At 44.5% G+C, this 21977-nt stretch overlaps 1 protein-coding gene across 3 annotated transcripts in view; it reads left to right on the forward strand.

The window, feature by feature from the left end:
- The first annotated feature begins 1241 nt into the window (after positions 1-1241).
- Positions 1242-21977, forward strand: part of ATRN (attractin) — a 154573-nt gene continuing 133837 nt past the window's right edge. Inside the window, exons 1-2 of one of the 3 annotated variants that reach the window (XM_032110583.1) lie at positions 1344-1558; positions 19937-19995. In XM_032110583.1, the coding sequence (XP_031966474.1) occupies positions 1448-1558; positions 19937-19995 (170 nt within the window). In that variant the 5' untranslated portion in view covers positions 1344-1447. Of the gene's footprint in view, positions 1559-19936; positions 19996-21977 lie in introns of all 3 variants that reach the window. The other 2 variants (XM_032110584.1, XM_032110582.1) reach the window with 2 other exon arrangements.

A 21977-nucleotide genomic window follows, 5' to 3' on the forward strand; every position in this document is an offset into this window, starting at 1 on the left:
CCTTGAACATTTCCTTTTCCCTCCCCTTCAGCCTCAGCGTCTCCCCACGCCTCAGGCCCACAGTGTGTGGGGTGATCGGGGAGCATTCCCGAGGTAGGGGGGACACAACCCCACCTCTGAGGGGACCTTTTTGGGCTCACCTGTGGAATGGCGACATCCCCAGGATGCTGGTGGGACAGACCCCCAGCCAAGCCCTTTCCGCAGTCCATGGGGGGCAGTGGAGCCCAGCACAGGGCTGCTCCGTCCCAGGGCAGTGCCTGCCCCTGCGCCGGCACTGCTGCGGCACCTCCAGTGCTGGGGGCAGTCCTGAGCCCCGCAATTCAAGACAAACATTAAGGGGCTGGAGCGTGTCCAGGGAAGGGAACAGAGTTGAGGAAGGCTCTGGAGCCCCAGGAGCGGCTGAGGGAGCTGGAAAGGGGCTCAGGCTGGAGCAAAGGAGGCTCAGGGGGGACCTTGTGGCTCTGCACAAGTCCCTGACAGGAGGGGGCAGCCGGGGGGGTCGGGCTCTGCTGGCAGGGAACAGGGACAGGAGGAGAGGGAACGGCCTCAGGCTGGGCCAGGGCAGGCTCAGGGTGGACATCAGCAGGAATTTCTCCACGGAAAGGGTTGTCAGGCATTGGAAGGGGCTGCCCAGGGAGGTGGTGGAGTCTCCATCCCTGGAGGTGTCCAAGGAATGACTGGATGTGGCACTCAGTGCTCTGGGCTGTTTGACAAGGTAGGTGGGGGAGGGGGGGGGAGAGGGTCACAGGTTGGACTTGGTGATCCTGGAGGTCTTTTCCAATCCCAACGATTCTGTGATTCTCTTACTCCCATTAGCCTTCCTTTAACTGGGGGCAGTGCTTGTGCTGTATCTGTGCCAGCTGCTGCTTTCTGACCTGTAATATTTAACTAATGGAGAGCAGTAAAGGGGCTTATCATTTTACACCCCAATTTTAAATCGACTAATTTCCTGGGAAGTGCCATTTCATGGTTTGGGAATTGCCGTGTGCTTTAAACTCTGCTTGTTAAACTTGCTGAGACGAGAAACTCACCCCTAAGTGAAGAGTTCGGCAGCCGTAGGACCTAACCAAGAATTGCTTCCACTCTTTCTAAACTAGGGATTGTAATTAGTGGAACCATCCTGTGACTCTGTGATCCCCTGATCCGCCCCCTCCCCGCCGCCATGGCCGCGGGGGTGACGTCACTAGCCCCGCCCCCCGGTTCTCCCCCCACTCGCGGCCACCGTAGCGGGATCGGCGGAGGCCTCGCGGCGGCCGATGGTCCGCGTTGTGCCGCCGCCCCCCGCCCGCCCCGCTCCGACCCGGCAGCGGCCGCAGATGGCGCGGCGGGGACCGGGCAGGCGGGGCGGGAGGTCACCGGCACCGCCGCCGCTGCTGGCGCTGCTGCTGCTGTTGGTGTTGGGCCCCGCCGCCGCCGCCGCCGCCGAGGAGGTGGCGGTGTCCAAGGAATGCGACAAGCCGTGCGCCAACGGCGGGCGGTGCCAGCCGGGCACCGGGCAGTGCGAGTGCCAGCCTGGCTGGGTGGGCGACCAGTGCCAGCACTGCGGGGGGCGCTTCAGGTGAGACCCGGGGGGGCGGGGGCTTGTCCTGGGGTGGGGGACGGAGTGCGGGGACGCGTGGGGTCGCTGTGGATGGGGGTTGAGGGGCCGGTTTGGGTAAGGGGTTGGTTCGGTGTTCGGGGCTGGTTCAGGAGTGAGGGGTTACGTTTGGGGTACGGGGATGAAAGGGTAGCTCAAAGGTAAGGGGCTGGTTTGGAGTGAGGAGTTGGCTCGCAGTATGGGGGTCTGACTGGTTTGGGTATGGAGCGGAGTGTATGGCAGCCACAGCAGGGCTGGGGGTGAGGGACGGGGCAAGGGAGAAAGGAGGGGACACAGGAATGGGTCGGTGGCCCGGGCCAGATTGCCCAAAGGAGCACTTGAGGGAATTAGGGAGGTGGGTACGAGAAGCAGGTTTGGGCACTCAGAGGGGGTGGGAGGCTGCGGGGGGTCCAGGGATGAGTGAGGGCAGGAGGGTCGTGGTGCGAGGGAAAGGGCCGGGTGACAGTAAAGGCGAGGGGCGGGACCAGGTGAGGTTAAAGGTGAGCGGCAGGTAAAGGTGACAGTAAAGGTGAGTGGCAGGTCAAGGGGACGGTGAGGGACACTCAGGTGATGATAAAGATGAGAGACAGGTCCAAGTGATGATAAAGGTAAGGATGCAGGTGTTAGAGCAGGATAGGAGTGTGTTGAGGGGACAATAGGGGCTGGGGCCCTGGCTGAGTGAGGGCAATGAGAGTGTGAGGTGGGATGTGGATGTAAAGGGGTAGGCAGGAGCCATGCAGGGAGACAGAAGGAATTTGGATGCAGAGGGAGAGGTGGATGTGCGGAGACAGGCTTGAGAGGTGACGGCAGTATGGGGTGATGGGGTGACAGTGTAGAAGGCTAGATCTGGAGGTCCACAGAGGAGGTGAGTGGTTGGGGCTTCCTGGGGGAGGTCTGGGAGCAATGGGATGTGGGTGTTGAGTGCCCCAGTTGGTGAGTACAGGATATTTGTAATGCAGAAAGGCACCTCTGAGGGGGTTGAATTTTTGGTATTGGTTGCCTGGGGTTGCAGAGGGGTCACTGGTGATGAGTTGTGACTCTCAGGGGCTGTGTAGGAGCAGGGATGTGGTTGTAGGGCACTGGATCAGTGGGGGTCTGGATGTGATGGATTGCTGAGCCAGGAAAATGTTGGGTTTTAGTAGGTCTGGACAGAAAGTAAGGCTGGAGGGGAGTGGGTAGGGGGGGATATTTTTTTGGCAGCAGGGTTAGGTTTGGGGACTGTGTAGATGGAAGTCTAAGGATGATGGGTGAATGGGGGCAGGCTTTGTGTGTGGGTATGGCTGGAGGTGGAAGCAGGTGAGAGCAGTGAGGAGCAAGTGGACAGAGGAGGACAGCGTGGGTGTGGGACCAATTCCTGGGTGGGGAGAAGGACTAATGTGGAGATGGGAGTAGATCAGACTGAGAACAGGTTGGAGGGGAAGGGTGTGCAAGTGGGTGTTAGGGCTGGGTGGAGACTCTAGAGGTGTTTGGGGGGTTAAGGACGTTCCTCTTGGCAGATCAGCAGGTGCTGGTTTTGGTTAAAGGTTATTTCAGGAGAGGTGTGTGAAGGGGAGAGAAGCAGTATCCTTATGGGAGTAGGTGATATTTGTGAGGCTCATCTTTTGGAGCTTTAATGCTGCTGGCTCTTGTTGAAGGACAGTGGGAATCGCAGCCTGGTGGAAAGAAGCTCCTGGGCTTGTGGGGAGACAAGACTGGGCAGTGGGAGGGGATTGAATGGGACACATGGCATTGGCAGAGTCCTGCTGCTTCAGAGTAATTTTTTTTGAGGGAAAAAAGGCTAAAGGGGGAGGCTCTGGGCAGGGGGATGGAGCCCCCCTGGCTCTGCGCTGGTCCAGGCCACGTGCAAACGTGTGCATGTGGGAATGAGGGGTGTCTGCACAGGACACTGATTTTTGGGCTATATGATGATGGAAAGTGGATTTCTGCAGTGCTGGGGCCAGTTCTTTTAGTGTTGGGTTTCTTGGTTGGGTTGTGTGTCTGAAGTCTATCCCACAGGATGAGAAAATGGAAATCTTCTTGGGAATAGGCTGCTCCCTGGCTTCTCTGTTATGGCAGGGGTTTCTGTAAGATGGTTACCTGCCTTGGATTCGTCAGCTGTTGCAGTGAGAGAGCCAGTGTGTGTGTGTCTGCATGCATTAGGTGAATTCCCTGGGAAGGGCTGATTCCTGGAAAAGAAGGAAATGAGAAAAGGATGATTATCCTAGGCAGTGACTGCTTTCTTGGGGAGCTACTGAAAGCGCCAAGCACTCTTCGATGACATTCCCTATGGATGTGGGAGAAGGATAACTGTCTGTATGACCTAAAGTCACGGAAGAAAAATACTTCAATTTTTTTTATTCCTGTTTATTGACAGTCTGTAGATGGGTGTGTGTTGCAGACAGTTTGCAAGGGGTTTTGTATAGAAACAATTTCAGGTTAGGCAAGCCCTGGAAGTCCAAACCTGCCTTTTTCATGTCTTCTTGCCACTGTCATTTTCTTTTAGCTGGGAGAGAGCTTTACGGAATAGCCTCATACTTGTTACTTTCTTAGAGAAACTTAGGTTTTTTGTCGTTTTAAGGGGACTGGATTTGAGAAGCTTCTTTTCCAAATGGTGATGCCCGGTGAAAAAAAGAATTGATATATATTCACTGCTAATAGAACCTCAATTTTTAATCCTCTTACCTGTTTTGATAAAACTTCTTGTTTCTTTCTCACATATAATTCTAGTCTAAAATTTTGCCTGAAAATATAGTACATGTTTTCTTTATAGATGATTTTTCTGTTTATTATTTTATTAAGGAGTTGAAGTTTCTAGTAATGTTTTTAAACTCGGAGCTCTGAGAAGTGCAGGCGAGCAATGTTCAGAGCTTTGCAATCATGTGTCTTCTTTCACATGCCTTGAGTTTGCTCTGTGTCCTGTCAGAAATGGCTCTGCAGGAGGTTTTTTTTGGTTCACGATTGTCAAGGGTTTGGCTTTAAAGGACTTGATGTGTTGTTAGGCACTGTAGGTACAAATGGGAAGTAGAAGAGCAGGTGAAAATTGTTTTCTAAGTGTGGCATATTCCATGTGCTTATCTGCTAGACTGAGAGATGTAATTAAATTTGGCATGTTAATCATACTATCTTGATGTATATGATGACTATATTTGTGGCCTTGACTATTTTCATTCACATTGTAAAGATACACCTTGTGCTTCACTAACCTAGTACTCTCTCACATCTTGTGTTCACAGTGAAGGATGAACATTGTAGCATCGAGTTGCAGTCTGCTAATACTCTGTTTCCTTTTTTCCCCTGAGAAAAAGTTTTGGGTCTGTTTTAGACTGCAGTTAGATGTTTAAGTGACATACCCCAGATCAGTGGTGCTCTTTAGAGGTAGAAGGCTGATTTAGGAAGGACTTCAGGTGACTTTTTTTTAAGATGTGGAACCAGCCACTTTAGTTGTTCAAAGATAAACACCTTGGTGTTAATGGAAGCTGAAATAGAAAACACAGAATGTGCCTGATGTGCTTGTCTTCTATTTCAGTACAAACCTTCAGTGGGCTCTTGGCTGGCTGGAGGCTGCTGTGGGCTTCGAGCTGCCATGATATGGGCAGGAGAGGAGCTACTGCTGGGAGGGATGAGAAGTTCTCCAGTCACAGATCTGCAGCAGCATCCTGAGTTAACATTTGGAGCAGTGGGAGCTTGGGAGCTCCAAACTTGAGAGTGAAATTGGCAGCATTGAGTATTGTACAATCAAAACGATTCTGCACACTTGGTTAACAGCTTCTTCAAAGCACTATCTGCAGCTCGGTGACACAACCTCTTGTCCTGCCTAAATTGAGTTGTGTCAGCCAGCTGCCTAATTAGCAGATGGAATTAAGGTTGGAAAAGCCCTCTAAGATCATCGAGTCCAACCGCCCCCCCAGCACTGCCAAGACTACTGTTAACCACATCCACATGTTTTTTGAACACTTCAGGGATGGGAACTCAGCCACTTTCCTGGGCAGCCTGTTCCAGTGCCTGACCAACATTTCCATGAAGAAATTTTCCCCAATATCCAGTCTAATCCCCTGCCACAGGTGCAACTTGAGGCCATTTCCTCTTGGTTCTGTCCCTTGTTCTCTCGGAGTAGAGCCTGACTCCCCCTGGCTGCACCCTCCTGTCAGGGAGTTTTAGAGAGTGAGGGAGTGAGAACGAGCTCTTCTCATTCTAACCCCCTGAGCCTCTGTTTTTCCAGGCTGATCCCCCCCAGCTCCCTCAGCTGCTCCTCACCAGACAAGGTGGATAAAGCACAGGATAAGAAATGACCTCTGGTTCACATAGATTTATTGTCCTGAGATTGTAAAGGGTTGGATTAACAAATTCAGGATAATGATTGACTTCTTGAACAGTCAGTGTATGTGGACTGTGTGTGTAGGCTCACTGATGGGCAGTTTGATGTATGACTGTAGCTGAAAATAATATTTTGACTATGCAATAAAATACCAAATGATTCCAGGAATATGGATTTTGTATGTAAAGGCACTGGTGTTCCTTTCATGGTAATACTTTTTTTGTGGTAGAAGATGGCAAATGCTAAGCAGGACTTAACCATGCAACCTGACAGTTGGAGAGTAAAAAAAAGGGTTAGCGTGTGTCCTTTAAACTCCCTTTTCATTAATATAATGGGAGGAGTTATGTGTTGCTGATTAAATGTTATGAAGGACTTGGTGGTTATAGAGTGTCTTTGGTCAAATAATATTACAGTGAAGAAGAATTTCATCTCTAGATTTGTATAAATCCCAACCTGAAGAGTTGTGAGCTGGAAAAGAACTATCACAATTCTCTTCGTTAAAGTAATAGGAACTTTTGGTCAAAAGCTTATATACAAGCAATTGTCTTTTAAAAGCTACCTGAGGCAGTTTAACGATTTAGGAAGGTCAGGAAGCTGCTTAACAGATCCAAGGATGTTGACAATTTGAATCAAATCAGTTTAAGTGCTGAAATTAGATCTGGGGGCTGCATTTGTGCCTGATCCCCATTCTGTTTCTCCCTTTTCATTAGGATATTGTGCTTTAAAATGATTTTCTCTTCCATACTGCTTAATGAAAGGCTTGCTCAAACACTGTGCACTGATAAAAAAGAATAAGCTATTCAAGTAGGAAATACTTAAACATCATCAATTTTAATGAATACGCTGAGAAAAAAGAACAAATACAGGCTTTTATTTAGTTCTTGAAGGTATGTGTGGTTATCTTAATGCATGCGTATCTATATTTCTGTCTATCCATATGTGTATATAAGATATATAAATATTATATGTTTTGTGGCTTGGAGCAACCTGGTCTAGTGGAAGGTGTCCCTGCCCATATCAGGGGTGTGGAACTAGACGGTCTTTAAGGTCCTTTCCCACCCAAACCATTCCATGATTCTGTTTAAATGATCTGTTCATTGAGAAACTATTGGCTAATATTTAATCTGAATTCTGTGTTATTGCTTCTCTCACTGTTTTATTGGATGATCTGATATTTTGCTAGGGCTGTTTTAAGAACAAAACTTCATCTGTGAAATAATTCAGTATTTTTGAAATATCGGAGTTGTTCTGCAGGTTTTGCTGTGCACTAAATGACCAGCATAAATATTTGACTTGTGGGAGGTTTTGTTAATGTTTGCAATAAGCTCACTGCTTATTTTCAGTCTGCTTTATAGTAAGGAGGCAGTAGTGGAAAATTCAGAGCAGTCAGATGAAACAGCTCTGCTTCACACACATCCAGTGCCTTCCCTATTGGAGCTTTAGTTGTTGGAATTATTGAACACGTCATGGTTTTAACCTGTGAGAGAGAGGAGTAAGTCCTGTCCTGTTCCTGTCTTCCTGCTGAGCACATCTGAGCATTGAGACCTCCTGGAACAGAACAGATAAAGGATAACATTCCTCTGCCTGCCAAATCCAGGGACATATCACTGACTTAGACTTACAAACACTTCCTTATCTGCAGCAGTCACCATTTCTGTCTCATTTCTCTGTTTCTGTAAGTATCAGGGAATACCTGAGTCCCTTAGCAGTTGTCTGACACTACTCTAGATTTTTCCAGTATTTCAGTCTCAGTTGTTCTTTTTGTTATGGATGCAAAATAATCACAGAATGGTTTGGGTTGGAAGGAACCTTAAAGTTCTTCTCATTCTAACCCTCTGCCATGGGCAGGGACACCTTCCACTAGACCAGGTTGCTCCAAACCCTGTCCAACCTGATCTTGAACACTTCCAGGAATGGGGCAGCCACAGCCTCTCTTGGCAACTAATAAAATAAGCTCAGGACCAACCAGGTGTTCGTTAACATCTTCATCAATTTACATTTAATGTAAATAACTTACATTGAAATACCAAAAAATGACTGAGATTAGCACTGTTTTTACAGAAACTTGTTACTTTCTTTAATTAAAAAAAATCAAGGACTAGCAATCCTTTTATCCTGTGTCCTGATAAATTTAAATAATATTTGGAACACATGTGTTGGATTTTACTTTCCTGGCTTGTTCCTCTGAAGCTTTTGTGAGCAATCGAATTTCAAACCCTCAGCTTCCTGTCTATGAAATCCGTGCTGAAAATCCTATATTTAGATAATGCTGTTGCTGACCAAGCTGTTGTCTTACTGTATTAATTTAGGATACCCTTGGGTGGTCTTTTCTTGAACAGTTTCCTTGAAGAATTTTTTTCCAAATTGAAGTTCTAAGCGCAGCACTTGGAATTACCTTCTTGATCAGGTGGAGCTTTGCTTTTTTTCCTGCACTCAAAATATTCCCAGCAAGTAGGAGCTTTTAAATCACATCTTCTAAAGCACAGGAAAAAACCAGAGTAAAACAGGCAGAAGATGGGGTTGAGAATGATGTGATTTTGTAAGTGAAGTAGTTTTGGGGGAGGAGGGAGTTGCTCCAAACTGGAATTCACCGTAAGGACCACAGCAATTTTATGCCAGTGCTTTGTTCTTGCACAGCCACGTGCTCACATCTGCCTGTTAAACCTCTGCAGCATCTTGGAAGTAGGGCTGGAATATTTGGTAATCAATTTTACAGCAGTGAACAGAGATGATAGTTTGCTTTTGTGCACGGCTTTGAATGAAATACTCATTTAGTCACTGAAACACTGAAGCAGTAATGATGTTTGCTTTTTGTTTCCTGCTTTTGTTCCCTTGCTTTGTTTATGGCTGATCCTCGCAGAAGTTCCTTTAGATCTACTTGAGACTGTCACTTTTCCTCCCTTTGCTTAAAATAAATATTTATTTGATGGAGAGGCAGGTTGCTTGCCAAGGTTTTGGTGGATGTGTGCTGCATACAGATAATTCTGGGCACAGTTTGGACTTGAGGAATGTGAAATGCTTGGGATATTCAGAATGTAAGGGCTCTGTCCTTATTGCAGAGTTGTGACATCATAGGGGTTGTTAAGAGCCCTTAATTGCACACAGAACAAGCTTCCTGTAGCAATCTGATAACCTAAATTTGGGACATTGGCATAGTGGGGGATTTGAAGAATAATTTAAAGAAAATGGACTCTGTGTTTTGGGCTGATAATAAGCATCTTAGTGCATCTTGCATGATGAAGAAGAATTTAAACAAACTGAGCAATATTCCTGCTAAAGAGGGGTAGCTGATCTCCAGAGCAGATGGTGCGAAGTACTTCTTGGATACCCCAGGATCTGGATAACATTCCTGGTCCTGGTTATGGCTTTATTTGGTAAAACAAGTTTCCTGCAGTATCACCAGATTCAGAATTTTCAGTTCCCTGAAAATGCAGAAATGGAATTAAGCTGGTTTAGGGGACACCATGCTGACAGGGGTGGTCTGGGCATTCCAACCAAGGGCTCTCTGATGTGTAAAGTACCTTTTATTCCCTGCCATGCCTGCTGGGCTCAGAGCTGCAGAAGTAAAAACATTGCTGTACACAAACTCATCTCAGGTGTGCTCGGTGCGTGTCGCAAAAATTTAAATAGGGGGTTGTTGCTTCTTGTAGGTACAGGGTGTTACGCATCCTCTTTGGGGTGAAAATTATCCATAATGACCTTTACCATTAGATAGTGCTGCTCAGCTTTACCTGGAGACTTAGGCAGGATGTACAAATACAGCTGTGAAAATCCCAGATTTTCTATTATTTGTCTTTGCCCTCTGTTTCCTGATGTTCAGAAGCCTTCATTTTTTTTCCTGCTAGTTTCTGTAGGCTGAAAGGAAACAAAATAAGGAAAGCTGTGCTAGGAAAACACTCTTTGGAAGACTTTCTTATTAGTGTTTGTATTGCTTGAAAATTTAATACCCATCTCCAAGGTGGTGCTTGTCTACTCAAAGGATAAGAAGCTTGGCACAGATGAATTAGCGTTTTTTGTAAACTCCTTTTATAAACTCAAATACAGAAAGTGAGAGCTATTTTTACATTCAGAAAATTTAGGTTGGGTTTAATATTATTTCATGTTAAAGGGAAGGACTAACCATGTCTTCAATTACTTTGTGATTAAAAGCTGTTTAGTTTTCATCTCTGCTGGTTTTCAGTCATTGCAATGAAAAAAATTACTCCTGCAGTGGATTAGCTGTGTATTGAGTGGGTTTAGTGTTTTTTTCCCCTCAGTTTCTTTGTGCTTGTGTCATAACCACTTTCCTTCCACAGTCTGGTCATTTTCCACATGTTGGTGTCATGGCACTGCTCCCAGATATTTTGAATGTAAGTGCCCTATCTAGGGAAAATCTATGATTCAGGTTTACCCTGAGCACAGCTTTTAGATTTCGTTGCTTGTTACGATCAAAAATGTGTTTGAGTTCCTCTAAAATAAACTTTTCAAGGTGGCTTTGTGAAGGTTTCTTGCAGCAATGTGCAGCATGTTTCCTGCTGGAGTTGTGCACCTGGCTGTTTAATGATTAATTTACACAGTCAATCTCCCATTAATCCAGAGTGGAGAGTGTCACTTGAATTTTATAGTGATTTCAGAGCTTAGATCTCTAGTGTCTGCCTGCTACATGCTTTGATCATGCTTTTGATTGTGAAATCAGCAGAGGTGATGCCACAAAGATTTCCAGCCTTTGCAAGACCCGAGTTGCAGAGTAGTGTGGAACTGAAGTGCTGACTGGACAGGCCAGTGCAACAAGAAAAAAAAAAACCCCACAAACAGGGAAACCTCCAGCATTATTTCCTATTAAGGATTTTTGTGCTGCTAGAAGAAAGTATACTACTGTATCCAAATTGTGAGCATACATCGAAGTTGCTGGCTTACTGGAAACAAAGTATTGCATTCTAAATATTATAGTGGGAAATAATTAGTTTTGAAGTCACTGGTGATTTTAATTTTTTTCAAGGGGACATCAGGAACAGGCAGAATTGTAGGGCGAGTTGCTTTTAGTTTTGTTGAAAAAGTTGAAATTTATTGTTGTTCAAGATACACTATTTCCATCTGCGTTTATTTATAGTTGCTGCCTGCTTGTTTGACAGTGTGTTAGTGCACTTTTGTTAAGGGCTTGATTTATTACACTGAAACACATAACAGGCAGCTCTGTAAATTTGGGTCGGTTGGTGTGTTTCTCACAAGCACAGGTTTCAGGGACTCTTTAAAGTCACTGGTTTTCATTTTGGGAATAGTAATGGGTGTTTAAGTATACCCTTGTTCAACTTCTGGAGGATGAATCATTTTGAGGAGGTGTTGATGTGGTTCAAAGTCAAAACCAGGACTTGACTTCCTGCCTATGCACATTTTTTCTGAAACATCCATGCTAATATTGCTGGAATTTTAATTTTCTTGTGGATGCTGCTGATAGTCTGTTAACTTGTTTTATCTGAATTTATGTGGTGAGCCCAAGGAAAACTCTGAGCTACTGAAAGCATGTTAAACCAGGAATTCCTGGATCATTTCCAGCTTTTCTCAGTACCTGAGCTGATGAGAATTTCTGGGACAGCAGGCAAATGTCAGTACCAGCAGAATTCCCTTATGTGAATGGTACAATAACAATTTCTACACAAGTTTGATGTTTGAGAGGATGGGGATTTGGATTTCTGGTAGAAACAGGAATGTGTGATCCAGCTGGAAAAGCTGAAATTACTTTATAGCCTCTAACTGTACTGTTCCCTTGAGAACAGATGACCACAGACTTCGGGAATCAAATGGAAGTACAGTTCATCATCTAATCCCCTTGGTTCAGCTTCCTTATCAATTAATATCAGTATCAAATTATTTATATGTTTTAAAGATGTTCTGATGATGACTCTGTTTACATAGGAATTTGGAGGTTTGAAAGCGTATTTTAATGGCAGTTTTGCATGGTAACTGGTATTCAATTGTCTATTCTGAGAATAATACTGCCCTACAGAAGAAATGTGGTGAAGGTTGCTATAAATATGCCTAAATCATCTTCACTGAGGCTGATGAAAAAGGATATTGTGTGTTAAAAGTGATGGAGTTTAAATGGGATCTTAATTTCTCTATTCAGCACTTAGGGGAATTTGTCATGTGGTATTGAAAGACAAAAAGTCATAATGTGAAAACTGGTTATCAAATCAAAGCTGGTTGAGGCATCAGAGTGGCTTCTGTGCCTGAGCTTTGCTTGCTTGCAAGTGCAAGATGTGTGTGCATTAGATAGGATATGGTGCTGGAGGAGACATCCTTTGCTATATTCCCACTGTCTAAATCCCACTGATTTTCCAGTATCCCAGGGCAGGTAGGATTGAAACATGAGTGCAGACATGAAGGTATGGTGACTCACTCTATGTTGTAGACTTGGCCTCCTCAAGCAGTGACCCGTGGTAAGACAGGTTTTACATGAGGTTCACCAGTGCCAGTGAGATCGGGCACTCTGGCTGGGCTGGAGATTCTCCCAGGGAACATGGAGGGAGGTCTTTCCCTTTTTCTTGTAGGTTGATGTAACTTCATATGCCTAGTTCATGGAAACACAGACTGGTTTGGGTTGGAAGGGACCTTAAAGCCCATCCTGTTCTCCCCTTTGCCATAGGCAGGGACACATTCCACTAGACCAGGTTTCTCCAAGCCCCATTCAGCCTGGCCTTGGACACTTCCAGGGATGGGGCAGCCACAGCTGCTCTGGGCACCCTGTGCCAGGGCCTGCCCACCCTCCCAGGGAAGAATTTCTTCCCGATATCCCATCTAACCCTTCATTCTGGCAGTGGGAAGCCATTCTGCCTTGTCCTGTCATTCCATGTCCTTGTCCCAGGTCTCTCTCTAGCTCTCTTGGAGCCATTTTAGGTTCTGGATGGTGCTGGAATTCCGTTATGGAGCTTTCTCAAGGCTGAACCAACCCCAACTCTCTCAGCCTGTCTCCATAGGGTTCCTGCTTTTACCTGTGGATTTGAAGAAGAAATTCTGTAGGAGACAACCATGCATGTGTCTACTGATTTTTGTTTGCACTTGAATTTTTCATACATTTTGTATTGATTTATAGTTTTGGGTTTTTTTTGTAGCAGAGCCCTTCATGGCTAGTCTTTACAGGGCTCTCTGGGCATTAAGGCTGTCTTGATTTTTTGTAGTGAGTTCAATAAATAAGTCAATTTCCGTCATTCACTGAAGGAAATCTTTCTGTTCAGGTTTAGGGAGATTAACAGGATTCTATAGATACAACTGAAATTGATGTTTCCTTAGTGTCTTGTAACATAATGATTTTTTGACTGATGTGACCAGAAGGAGCAAATTCACACTGAAAATATGAAAGTAGGTGGATGAAGGCCACTACCCATCGATGCTGGAGGGGATAAACCACTATGGATGATCTCTGTGGTAACTGTCATATCTGAAGAAGAAAAAACATTCATTTTGAGGTCAGAAAGCATTGTGGGAAGTTTTTAAGTTCTCCGAGAAAACCAAAGCCAGATAGCTATAATTTTAATGGGGTAAAATATGTACACATGCACATATTTTTCTCTCTCTCTACCATGACTGACTTGCATTTCAACAGAGGTTCTCCTCTGATGACTTTGAGTCTTTTTATAAGCTTTTTTTATGAGTTGTATATGTTCATTATTAGGTCTTTAAAAACAAACCCTTGAAAATTTTGGCCCCAGTGAGTTGTGTGTTGCTGTAACTTCTGTGGTGAGTGAAAATAGCAGGAATGGTAAGTTTCTAAATTTTCTTTTTGGGTTGTTTTTCTTTTGGCAGCTACTTCTGTACCTAGTATGTGTAAAACATTTGTAGTGTAGGTAAAGCTCTACGATTACTGAGATGTGGAGTCAAAGTAATTATTGTGCATGTCACTTATGTTCCTTAATATATAGTATTCTATTTAAGTAATGGAGCTAAGGAGAAAAGAGGACAGGTCAGCAGTGTACATAGTTGTACAAAGTAATTTTGATATATGTAATATGAAGTGTATTATGTCTCATCTCATCCTGATCTTGGTAGCAAAGGTCTTACTGATTATACAGTAAAATATCTTAAAACATTGCTGGTGGTGGTACTGTTCGAGATATTTCCTGACATGTAGAGTAAACTGAATGCAAACTTTTCAGGTGTTGGATTTTGAAATTAAATCCCACTTAGGATCTAAAAATGTAAATAAAATGTTATGAGCTGCCTTTTGAGGAATCTGATCCACAGACTGCACAGGACGTGTCTGTTCTAAATGGGCACTGAACTAAACGTAAATGGTGGCAATATGCCACATGCAGTCTTATTCCAGGTCATCTTCAGAAATATTCCTGCAGGAGAGAAGGGGAGACTGAGGTCAGAGCTCATTGTGAACTAACTGCAGCTCCTCCCGAGGGGCAGCTCCGATCTCTACTCTCTGTGACGAGTGATAGGACCCAAGGGAACGGCTGGAGCTGTGTCGGGGAGGGTTAGGTGGATATCAGGAGAAGGTTCTTCCCCCAGAGGGTGGTCAGACACTGGACAGGCTCCCCAGGGAATGATCATGGTCCCAAGGCTGCCAGAGCTCCAGGAGCATTTGGGCAATGCGCTCAAGCACATGGGTGGGATTGTTGGGGTGTCCTGTGCAGAGCCAGAAGCTGGACTCAGTGGTCCTTGTTGGTCCCTTCCAGCTCAGGATATTGTGTGATTCCATGTGGAAATAAAGCCAAGACTAGTACAGCAATCTTCCCTGCTGTCCTTGCTTCCTGGTGATATCCATAGCAAACTAGTGGCAGCAAATTACAACAGGATTGAAAATGGGGAAGGGAGATTGCTGTGCATCACTTGGTCTGGTTTGGGGTTTTTTTTTGGGTTTTGTTTTTTTTCCACAGTCGTGGTTTGTATCTTGACTTGACTTGTTTGCTATGTTTTCGTTGAAGTTTCAGTTCAGAAGGGTGTAGCACAGTTCCTCTCCAAGTGAACTAATACAGGATAGAATTACAGGACTGATTGATGAAGTGATAACAGCTGTGGTGCTGAGCTGATTGGGTACAAGGAGGTACTTTGCAGCCCCTGCAGACAGAGACTGGGCACCATCAGAGTCTTACCTGCCAACCTGAATATGCTTTTAGAGAACTGTTTCCACACCAAGTTTTTGGAGAATGGTGAGTCCTTTCCCAAGCTGACTGTTAAACTGCAGAGCTCATCCCAAGTGCTGGAAGTGAGAACATGGGACACCATGTGTATATATCGTGTTACTTACGTGCGCAGAGGGAGTATGTAGGACTCCTAGTCATAGCGTTTGGAGTGTGCTGCCCCTAAAACAGTCCATGTTGTACGTTGTCCTGATTATTTATATACGGATGGCATTCACCTTCACTGGTTCAAATGAGATTCTCTGCATTTTTCATTGCTACTCTTTTAATCTTAATGCTTTGATTAGATTTTCAGAAGTTTTATTGTATCCTCTAAATCCTTAATTCACTTTTAAAACCTTTTCTTCATCTAATTAGAATAGAATTTTACCCTTGAGCAGGTGTATGATAATCTTTTAAGAGCAGTTTTAGAAATAGGGTGAAGAAGGTGAAGAGCTAGTAATAGAAAGTAACATTAGTTGAGTCTTCAGTTTGTGGAATAGTGATTAAAAAAATTGAGGGAAAGATGATCTGCTATCTTCAGACCCATCAGTCTGACCCTGAGATCAATTTTAAGACTGCGTTAAAGAGAAGAATAAAAAGTACATAGACAGAAATTTCTAGATAGATTTGCCATTTGTAAGGGATACTGTTTAAAATACAATATATATGTGTGTTGGATGTTTTATGAACATCATTTAGAATGAAGGCACCTGTAAGAGATAAATAACTGCAATCTGGGCTTTGGAAGCCTCTTTGATTCAATGGCACCACCCAAAGCTGGACTGCGCTGCATGACCTATGAAGAACTTTTCACCTCAGATGTGGTAGTCAGGAAATCTGGAGAGTTTATCTTCCATTCTGTTGTTTCTATGGATATAGAATTACTCAGGCTCCTTCTCATATTATAGGTATGGAAGGGGAGCAGCTGGTGAGGTGTTAAACAGGAGGATGAGGGTTAAAAGAGGGGTCAAGGGAGGGGATTCTGCCCCTATGCCCCGCTCAGGTGAGACCTCACCTGCAGAGCTGCCTCCAGCTCTGGGCCCTCAGCACAGGAAGGACATGGAATTGTTGGAGCGAGTCCAGAGGAGGCACCAAGATGATCAGAGGGATGGAACAGCTCTGCTATGAGGACAGGCTGAGACATTTGGGATTGTTCAGTCTGGAGAAGACAAGGTTCTGGAGTGACCTGATTTTGGTCTTCTAGTAACTGAAGGGAGCCAACAAGATGTGAGGAGACTTTGGACAAGGACTTGGAGAGACAGGACAAGGGGGAATGGCTTCAAACAGAGACAATGTTGATTTAGATTAGATATAAGGAAGAAGCTTTTTATGATGCGGGTGGTGAGGTGGTACAGGTTGCCCAGAGAAGCTGTGGCTGCCCCATCCCTGGAAGTGTCCAAGCTCAGGTTGGATGGAGCTTGGAGCCACCTAGTCTAGTGGAAGATGTCCCTGCCCATGGCAGGGGGTTGAAATTGGATGGGCTTTAAGGTCTTTTCCAACCCAAACCATTTCATGATTCTATTGTGAGAGATAAAATAATGTTTTGTTTCAGGCATAAGAATGTATACTTAATGTCACGTAGGCAAAGATGTAGCTAGCACAAGGCCAGGCCTCAGGAGGGAGCGTGGCAGGGAGGAAAAGGGGAGATAACCGATGCTTGTTACGAGGGAGAGGAAGGGGAGGGCAAGGGAGGTGTTGGTTTGAGTGCAGTAGGTGGTCAGAAAGAATGTAAGTTCCTGAGTACCCAGCCAGTGGGAAAGGGGACAGGGACCCCCACCAGCCAGGGAAGGGTATAAAAAAGTTTGTGCATTTTAGGGGGAGGTGTGTCTCCTCAGTGAGATGCACCTGACTCAGCTGACGTGTTTATATTAATGTATAGTTTTGCTTCAATGACTTTGTCCTCTTTCAACTTTATTGGTGAATATTTCTCACAATTTGGGGAATTGTCTGGGAGACTTGACCTCTGACTCTGCGGAGCGGGATAATGGGAATAGGGGAAGACGTGGCCTGCTGATTTCAGCAGCCCCTGACCCATTGTCGTGCTTCATGAGGGCTGCAGGTGAGGCTCAGATGGAGGACTCCCAAAGCAAATGGGGGAAGAGATGTGAGAAAAGACTAGAGTATATGTGTGGCAGCCGATAATACCTGTGCACAGAACCCAGGTAAGAAAAGTGACTGTTAAGTACTATTTGAGTGTCTGGGAATAGCAGGACTGAGTATGTGTGGCTGAGATGCAGATTTATCTGCAAAGTGATTGTGCAGTCCTTCTAACCGCAGTTCTGTCCCTCTGCGAGGAGAGCGGTGGGCGAAGGGACGAAGCGAGATGGGTCGTGACGAAAGGTGTTCTGTGGGATTTTAAGAGATGGGGAATAGGCCTAGTAAGAAGAATTGAAAGAGGGGAGAGAAGCTGAAAGACTTCACTCCAAGCACACCTCCCGACAGTCCTTTGGGGAGAATGCTCAGGGACTGGGGCCCGGAGGGTATGTCTTGCACCCAGGGAAATGATAAAAAGAAAATGATACAGTACTGTATGTTCGAGTGGACTAAGGAACCTATTAGATCTGACCCATTATATTGGCTGAAATATGGGTCATCAGAGAATTGGATCTGTCAGGCTTTAAATCAGTATAAACACCAAGAGACCTTCTGATCAAGACAAAAGTGATCATGCTTCCTGTTGGAAAGGGAGCTGGTCTCTCTTTGTGGCTAGGAATTTTAAGGAGAGTAAGGAGGAGAGCAAAAGGGGAAAATGAGACCCTTTAGATAATTTGCCCGCTTCCTGTGCACCAGAGGGAGAACTGAATGCCACAGCTTTAGAAGGAGGGGCTGATGAGCAGGGTGGGACTGATCACAATGAGGGAGGAAATGAGATGGCTCCTTCGATTCAAACGATGCGCAGAACTCAGACCACTGAGTTAGAGCAATTTGAAAGGGATATTCAAAACTTTCTGTTTCCCTCTTCAGATATGACCCCCATTGCTAGTACAGCAACACAGATGTTTCCCTTGCGAGAAGTGCTTATGTGTGGAGCACAAGGGGGGTTAGGGTTTGTTAATGCACCACTGATGAGTGCTAAAATTTGAGAATTTAAAAAAGAAGCGAGTAAGATGCTATACGACCCTTTAGGATTGGCAGAACAATTAGACGGATTTCTGGGTCCAAAAATCTATACCTGGGATGAAATGCATTCTATTTTGGGGACCTTATTCACAGCAGAGGAAGGGCAAATTATATGGACTGAAGGAATAAGAATTTGGGAGAGAGAAGACCCACCTAATGTCTAGGGAAGAGTACCTGGTGAGCAGAAGTTTCCCATAGTAAGACCTAAGTGGGACCAAAATACAATTGAAGGGAGAAATAGTATGTCTGATTGCAAGAGGCTAGTAATCAGAGGAATAAAGGAAGTGGTGCCAAAGGAGCAGAATTTTGAGAAAGCCTTTGAAAATAAGCAGCAAAAAGATGGGTCACCTATTGCGTGGTTACAGAGGCTTAAAAAGAACATGCAGCAATACTCAGGAGTTGATCCTGAGAGTTATATTGGTCAGAAATCATTAAAGATGAACTTTGTCACCAAAGGCTGGCCTGATATAAAGAAGAAGTTAGAGAAGATTTATGGGAAATCCCCTTAGTCAATGGAAAGAGAATCTTTATCAGTGGGTCATCAAGATGTATAAATGGGAAGTGTTATAATGGTTACGCTGTTGTGGATGGTGAGCGGAGTAGTTTACTGAAGAAAGGAAGATTGCCCAACAACTGGTCGGCCCAGACATGTGAATTACATGCATTGAAGCAAGCCTTGGAGCTACAGAGAGGAGAGAAAGGAACAATTTATATAGATTCCAAATATGCTTTTAGGATAATACATACTTTTGGGAAAATCTGGAAGGAGCGTGGATTAATTTCCTCTAGAGGAAAGGAATTAGTACATGAGTGGCTACTCTAAGAAGTTGTGGAAGCTCTTGATCTGCCTGAGGAGATTCTGATGTCCCATGACATGAACTACAGCAAAGGAGGGACTCTGGAAATAAGGGGAAATCAGTTGGTTAAGGAAGCCACCATAGAAAAAGAAACCAAAATGCTTGCTCTAACACCTAGCAGCAAAGTAAAGAGTATAAAAATCCTGCTGTTTACTAAGGTGGAAGAGGAATTCTTACAGAAGATGGGAGGTGTAAAGACTCAGAAAGGCAGGTGGCTATTACCACATGGGAGGCAAATATTGAACAAGGCCATTACTAGAGAAATATTAATTAAACTACAACAAGGAACACACAGGGGAACTCAAGCACTATATGATAAATTTTTAAGAACTTACTGCTGTGTGGGAGTTTACACAGTAGCCAAACAAATGACTGAACAGTGCTTGATTTGTCAAAAGATGAATAAGAAAGTGATGAGTAAAACCCCTAGTGGGGGAAGAACCTTGGCTCTTAGACCTTTCCAGAGCATACATGTAGATTGTTCAGTACAGTGATGGAGATACCTACTGGTAATAGTCAATGATCTTACCCACAGGGTAGGGGCTTTTCCCACTGCAAGTGCTACCACCTCTAATGTGCCTAAAACTCTGTCAGAACAGATATGGAGTAATTGAGAGGATAGACTCTAATACAGGGACTCACTTCATGTCAAAAACCTTACAGACTGTGTGTGTGGCTTTAGATACAAATTGGAACTTCCACACTCGTTGGTATCCCCAAAGTTTGGGATGTATCGAAAGGATGAATGCTACACTTAAAACCCATATTACTAAATTAATCATTGAAACTAAACTGCCATGGACCAAGTGTTTACCTTTAGAAACACTAAGAATTAGAACTGCTCCAAGAAAACTTATGGGAGTGTCTCCTTGTGAAATGTTGTTTGGATTACCTTATCTGGGAAGGGAGGAAGGGTTGCCAGTTCCTGAAACAAATGGCCTGTATCTTAAAAATTATTTGCAGGCAATAATGCTCTCTTTTGCAGATCTTAGAAGAAAGGGGTTGCTGCCCCAAACTTCACTCCTGGACATTTACATCCATCAGGTAAAACTGGGAGATTGGGTATTGATAAAATCTTGGAAAAATGACTCCTTGACGCTGACATGGGGAGGTCCTTTTCAAATACACTTGACAATTGAGACAGCAGTTCACACCACAGACAGAGGGTGGTCACATGCAACCTGAATTAAAGGATCAGTGGAGTCACTTCCCAGGGACTGGGCTGTGATACAGAGAAGTAGCCCTCTAAAATTAACTCTTCAAAGATAATCTGTCCTGAAAATTAATAATTTAAATTTTACTGCCTGGATTATAATTTTAGTCCTAGTAAACCTTCTATTTTAGCTAACTGGCATTAAATGCTATAGAACCTGGAAAGCTGCTGGAAAAAGTTACAGGGGTTTCACCCATCATCTCTGGCTCAATATGGCATGCTATTCTGATAAACCTACAAAATGTCAGGAAAGGCTCCCTGGTGAAACACAAAGCTGCTGGATTGTCCAAAATTTAGGAACATAGGCTCAACCATGCTCATGTGCTAATACAGAAATGGAATACAATGTGGGATTCTCAGTGATGGGATAACTTATTTGGGAAAACCTGGTGGGAAAAGATGGGCTTCTTTCTATTATGTGCCTTTGCTGGATTATTGCTTATACCTTGTCTTATTCCCTGTTTTATCAGGTTAATTGCTAATGTAGTAGTAGGAATGGAGATGGTCAGAATGCCAGTGAATCCAAACCTAGCAGCTGCTAGAGAAAGAATAGGATACCCAGGAGATCATGGTCCTAAGGAGGCAAGATCAGAAAAGACCAGAAGAAGACTGACATCTTACTTTGCACAAGCTAGAGCAAAGCTATGGGCCTCAGCAGGAAACAAAGACCTAAAACTTTGGAATAAGCCTAGCTCAGCACAAGCCCGAGTTTGCAAAATAACGGGACTGGAGTGTAACTGTTACATTTGAATATAACTGCTCTGCCAACAGGCACCAGCCCACACTGGCCAGACAGATAACCAAACCAGGGGTTTCAGCAAAAAGGTGATAAATAAAAAGAGGGTGGCTTGTGAGGGAGAAAATAATGAGAAAATAATGTTTTGCTTTAGCCATTGTGTCAGGCATAGGATTGTATACTTACATCACAGAGGCAAAGATGTAGCTAGCACAAGGCCAGGCCTCAGGAGTGGCGGGAGGGGAGAGGGGAGATAACCAAGGCTTGTTACGAGGAAGGGGAAGGAAAGGGCAAGGGAGGTGTTGGTTTGAGTGCAGTAGGTGGTCAGAAAGAATGTTAAGTTCCTGAGTACCCAGCCAGTGGGAAAGGGGCAGGGACCCCTGCCAGCCAGGGAAGGGTATAAAAAAGTTTGTGCATTTTAGGGGGAGGTGTGTCTCCTCAGTGAGATGCACCTGACTCAGCTGACGTGTTTATATTAATGTATAGTTTTGCTTCAATGACTTTGTCCTCTTTCAACTTTATTGGTGAATATTTCTCATACTGTGAAAGAAAGGGAGAGGGTAGGAAGTTGGAGCTGGAACCTGATATTTAGTATTTTCATTCATGACCTGGGTAAAGTGAAGATATGTTCACTGCTCACATCACTGATTATGTCATTGTGGAGCCTGGGTACAGAGATCACACCATCATCTGGGCAGAGCAGGGGGAATGAAGAGACAGAATGAGGCTGAGGTGGCATCACACTCATGGGCGACTTACAGAAAAAGCCTGTTAAGATGAAGTTATATAAAAAAGAAAGACCAAGAAACAGTAATTGGTTCTTTGAATAGTTATTTGTCAGCATGATGCATTTGGGAAGACGAAGGAAAAAGGTAGAGAGGAGAAGGAGGAAAAATGATACTGTGGTTCAAAGCACTCGTAGGAGCATCTCCTGGGTAGTATCATCACCCTCTGAGCAGTTGGTTTCCTTTTAATCATGTGTTTGCAAAGAGGATTTTTCTGGTTTTATTTTTAGGGGTTCTGGCTGTCATTTCTCTCTAAGTTTTTTATGTCTGTTAATCAGCAAGTGCTCTTGGC

The sequence above is a fragment of the Corvus moneduloides genome, chromosome 5 (genome assembly GCF_009650955.1).
Source record: "Corvus moneduloides isolate bCorMon1 chromosome 5, bCorMon1.pri, whole genome shotgun sequence".
Classification (NCBI taxonomy): domain Eukaryota; kingdom Metazoa; phylum Chordata; class Aves; order Passeriformes; family Corvidae; genus Corvus; species Corvus moneduloides.